Source organism: Gavia stellata, chromosome 4 (assembly GCF_030936135.1).
Source record: "Gavia stellata isolate bGavSte3 chromosome 4, bGavSte3.hap2, whole genome shotgun sequence".
Lineage (NCBI taxonomy): Eukaryota > Metazoa > Chordata > Aves > Gaviiformes > Gaviidae > Gavia > Gavia stellata.
Window position 1 is genome coordinate 83,488,206 of NC_082597.1, and position 4,874 is coordinate 83,493,079.

General features: G+C 41.7%; 1 protein-coding gene across 1 annotated transcript; it reads right to left on the reverse strand.

Annotated features, from left to right (window-relative positions):
• Window positions 1-624: 624 nt before the first annotated feature.
• FGF6 (fibroblast growth factor 6) lies at window positions 625-4,225 on the reverse strand. The gene is made up of 3 exons (XM_009811095.1): window positions 3,886-4,225; window positions 2,888-2,991; window positions 625-801 (listed from the first exon to the last, which is right to left on the reverse strand). Exons 1-3 carry the CDS (start codon window positions 4,223-4,225, stop codon window positions 625-627), a joined length of 621 nt encoding a protein of 206 aa, XP_009809397.1.
• Window positions 4,226-4,874: the final 649 nt, after the last annotated feature.

The following is a 4,874-nucleotide window of genomic DNA, read 5'->3' on the forward strand; positions in this document are numbered from 1 at the left end:
CCAAGTCCATGTGAGGAGACCCTGGAGAATCCCTTCAGAGGCAGAGGGGCTCTGGGGGTAGACGGTTTGCTTGTGTGGAAATGGTTGTGGAACTGGTACTCTAATGGTCAAAATAGATTGAGGACTTTACAAGACAAGACACGGAGTGTAGAAGAGGAGGTGCAGGCAGATATTCAGATGGAGTGAACTGCTTGAAGCTCTGGTGAATCAGTCATCTGATGATTTGGCCCGTGATATGTAAACAGCTCACTGTGAAAGGTTATTATCTGAGGTAATTAATATTAATGAGAAGATAACCTATGATTGATTAGATTATATTATCCACAGCCTTTCTATATCTTCCAAATACTTCTTTTCCTTTGCACTCCAGCTTGCATTTTTCTCTGTTCAGCACCAAAGGAGGCACGCAGCCGTGTAAAATTTGTAGAGTAGAAGAGAAGCAGCATGGTATTACATATGCTATGTGATGAATCTAGTACAAATATTTTTATCCAAATATACACATACATACATATATAGATTTTTTTTTTCAATGAACAGTATAAATACTTTACCTGGGAGATTATTCCCATGTGCAAAATGAAACAGTTTTTCCTGGGATTTAATCTTCTGCTTTGCTCATGTTCATATTCTCGGTAAAAAGTGGGTCACTGTCATAGCAGGAGAAACCTTGTTTCCTCTCTTCACTCTCCCATGTTTGCTGAGTGCTATGTAGGCACCAGGGTAAGCATTTGATTCATATGCATTGTAGTTATTGGGCAGCAAGGTTTCTTTGAATTTGCACTCATCTTGGAAAACAGGCTAAAGAATAGGAAGGAGCAGGGGAAAAGAACAAAGCGGGTACAATAAATATTTCATGAAGACTTAAGTCATTTTTCCTACTAGTATTTTTACAGAAGAACTTGTTGCAGTGTGCAACAGGTGGTGCCACAGTGACTGCATTCAACAATAAATCTCCCTCCTCAGTGCTAATTTGGTGTCAGATGAACTCAGATGCCACCTGTCCAGATAATGGACTGTGTACTTCCTGTGACAGATCAAATTAATTCATCATAAAACATGGATTTCTTAATTTTATTTGCAAGCAATAATTTCCGTCAGCGTCATGCCCTTTTACCCAAATGACGTAGCTTTATTTCACATTTCCCCTCTGCAAGAAGGCCTGTAATCTATAAAAGAATGATATGCTGGCTGTCAAAACATTCAGTTGTCTTAAAAACAGCAATGCCTAGGGAGAACTGTTTGCTTGAATAAGGTATTTGAATACGACTGTAGATTAGCACTCAATCTTTCCTTTTGTTGTATCATTAGTGACATTATATTTAACTCTTAGGGAAATATGTAGCAGGTTTTAAGCTGGGAAAACAGTTTTATTTTTCTTCATGTCGCATCATGTAAATCCAAGGAGAGGGAGTTTTCTGGGAGAGGAGGTACAAGGAGAAGCAGGAGGCAAATGCAAAGCACCGAGGAAATTAAAAGAGAAAGCAGAATAATTCCCTGACATCAAATGTCTGGCACATGAGACACCACCAGTCCCGTTCTATTTGGACATCTTTGTAATAACACCATTCATAGTTTGTAAGAGTTTAACTTTGGGCGTTGCATTGTGCAAGGGAAAACGCACATCTCTTACAGCTTTTAAAAGTCTCTTTGAAAACAAGCAAGACTGGATTGAAACTGGGGAAAAAATACCAAAGGGAGGTCTGAAGCTAGACCCTGCATTTCTTTAGAAAGACCTAATCAAATAAAGCACTTGGGCTTGTGGCACTTTTTAGGTGTTTGAAATCAGACATGACCCTTAAAACGTCCCACTCTCATTATCTGTGTCAGAAGGAATCAGTCAGATTAGTAATGGCTACGGGTCCTTCACAACATTTGGTATTTCATTAAGCAACTGAAATGCTTTGTTGAAATCACAGCTGGTTCAAAGGAAATGACTTTGCTCTTTCTTGACAAAAAAGATGAATGCAATCAGTGCCATTCATGACTTTGAGATGGGCTGCTTATGCTTTGAGATGGGCTCCTATTGCCCAGAGCCAGCCTCTTTCAATCGCACTTCCTAAGAAGCGCTTTTTCTGCTGAGCGTTGAGACTGGAGATGCCTTGCTCAGGCCTCAGAGATTAAATTGCATTTAGATGGCATAGCTAGCACTTTCTAGATGAGGATAATGGTGATGATGTTTCAGTACGACTTGCATACCGTTGTTAATAGCTATTGTTGTTTTCTCACGCTTTGGGACTGATCTCACAAAACTGGTCCTTAAAATAGCCCCAGGCGCATATGTTGACTTTGTAGGGTAGACTTCCTATTTATTCTTCATGGTGTGGTTGGTTTTGGTAGGGGGAGGAATGTGGTCATGATTTTACTAATAGTAGCTAGTGTAGATAGCTCTAATTGTACCTCTCCTACACACACCTGTAGTCACACACATACACGTGCAACATATACACACACACACACTCGTGGACATACCCACAGGCTTTACCTCCTAAGGTTTTTTGCAGAGCACACCCTTTTGCTTTACATACAATGCAATGCAAAATGGAAACAACAGGGTTCAGCCTTACTAGAACGTGTTTGCAGTGCTGAGCCCTTAGAAGAAGCAGTCTAATTAATCCATACTATTTGCAGAATGCATTCATTTTCCTAGCGTGCTCCCTGTAGAATCTTATTGGAAAGCTTTCAAATAACAGACCTCTAACAGCCACGCTGCTTGTCACACAAAATAACACTGGTGACACCGGGCTGGGCCGGCTCCCTGTAGTTGAAAGGCTATTTTTTCTGCTTGTAATCAGAGATTTCCAGGAGGGAAAAAAAACCTAAACATAAAAGAAAACCTGTGCAGCCTTTGTTTAAGCTTTGAAAAACTATTTGCACTTGTACTCACCGTTCCATACAGCTTCCCCTTGTTGTTCATTGCGATGAAGAGAGCACTTTTCACACCAAATAGGCTAACAACACCTCTCTCTACAGTGGATATTTCAAAGAGACCTAAAACATAAGAAGTTCAATAGAAGTGTTAGCACAGAATTTATAGCTAATCAAGGGCAATTCAGATGTAATGGATTTATTTTAAAACCATGATGAACACGTCATATTTTCTTTATTAGAATTGTCTCCCTAGTCCAGCGTAATAAAAACACACAGAGAAGATCTTGTTTTTTCCTACATGCCGTAGAATTTTAAAATAATTCTGGAATCATTGTCACATGCTGTATAGTCCTTTTGATCTGTCAAATTCTTGGGCTTTCTAATAAGTAAATTATTTTTATCTAATATGCTATAATTACAGAGTGTTTGTTATTGAGCTTTAGAGAAGGGTGGCTTGCATTTTGAAGTCCCCCATGATATCTTAGCTGCAAAAGATTTTAGCAACTGCCCTCCGCAGGAAATTCAAATCCATCAGGCTAATGCTTTTCTTTTAATCTCGTGGTTACAGAGCAGCACCCATAAGAACAAGCAAACCAGGAACAGCAAGCCCCTTCTGTGACTGAGAGTCCCAAAAGTACTAGTCAGCTAGGATTCAAAAAATCACGCTTTGGCACTCTTGGCTCAGCAACAACCTCCCGAATACAAAAGGCAAATGAGAAGGTGAGGGGTGAGCAGATGCAGCAGAGAGGCTGTTTTCAACCTGGTTTGTCTTTTCTCATCTGTGCAGTAAAGCAGAGTAAAAATAAATTGTATCTAAATTTGTCTAAGCATTTGTGACATGTTTCAGCCTGGAGGGTTCTAACGTTTATTGATCCCAGAGACTCTTAAAAGGCAACAGATGTAGCACAGATTAATAATATCAAATAATAACATTTGCATTCTATGAAGGGTAATTACTAGAGTTCACAGCAATTAAGTGACATCTATTCTATTTCATTTCTGGATGCAACTCACTGTATTGGTTTTCATTGTGAACTCCGCTTATCCTTCCGTCTGGGAGGATTTGAAGGTGAAACCCGATGCCCACGTTGCAGTAAAGCCTCCGCTGCCTCTTGATTCCTAGCAAATAGTCACTCTCCCAGTTCACATCTGACTTCTCCCCTGACATCCCAGCAATGGACCTGGACAACAGAGACTGCCATCCTCTTTCCAGCAATGTGCCATTGGTTCTGCTTACAACTGGATGTGTTGAAGCAATCCCAGCTAGAAAACCCAGGAGAACGAAAGCAGGCAACGTCCGGTGAATGCTGGCTTCGCAGGACATAGTGATGAGAAGTCTTTGTGCAGTGGCCATCCGGTTCACCTCCTGGGCACGTGGTCAGAATTAATGGCCCTAAAAATACCGCCCTTCTTGTTTTTCTCCCTTCAGCATGGTGGCAGAGGCTTATTTTTGGAAAGCAAATAGAGATTGCTGACATGAAACTAAAGCCCGATAGCAGTTGGGTTGGAAGCAGAGACAGGCCAGCAGGACCCAAACTGGTGGGGACCATGTTTTGTGGATCCTGCTCTCCGGTGGGCAGCCTCAGTTTTATTTGATTGACCCATCTTTATAGTGCAGAGGCTGTCCCTCCCCACATCATCACTCTGACATCAACAGCTTGCCAAAGGTAAGCCTGCCACGGCTGTAACACTAACCTGCCGTCCTCCCAGGCTGGCTGAGGCTTGATGACTGCTGTCACCCAAGACCGGAGGCAGGAGTGGGGTTTCATTGGCTGTTGAAAGCAAAGGAGTCAAATTGGTCAGGCAGCCGGAGGCCTCACAGGCGGCTTCCTTATTTAGAGAAGAAGGTGTAAAAACAGTTATGGACCTCATCAGCGAGCAATGAAATCTTTGCAGTCACTTCCTTGGCGGCACGATTACTGGGTGTACGTCAGGGCAGCTCAATATTTGGGGAGAATTGGCTTGAAGTGGCCATTGCTCTTTTTGTACATACCCAGCAAACG

Coding starts and splice junctions, on each gene's coding strand:
- FGF6 (XM_009811095.1), bottom strand. CDS start 4,225: ATGGCCACTGCACAAAGACTTCTCATCACTATGTCCTGCGAAGCCAGC. Junction 2,992..3,885: donor TCACAATGAAAACCAATACA/GTGAGTTGCATC, acceptor CTTATGTTTTAG/GTCTCTTTGAAATATCCACT. Junction 802..2,887: donor AGGGGAAGCTGTATGGAACG/GTGAGTACAAGT, acceptor CCTATTCTTTAG/CCTGTTTTCCAAGATGAGTG.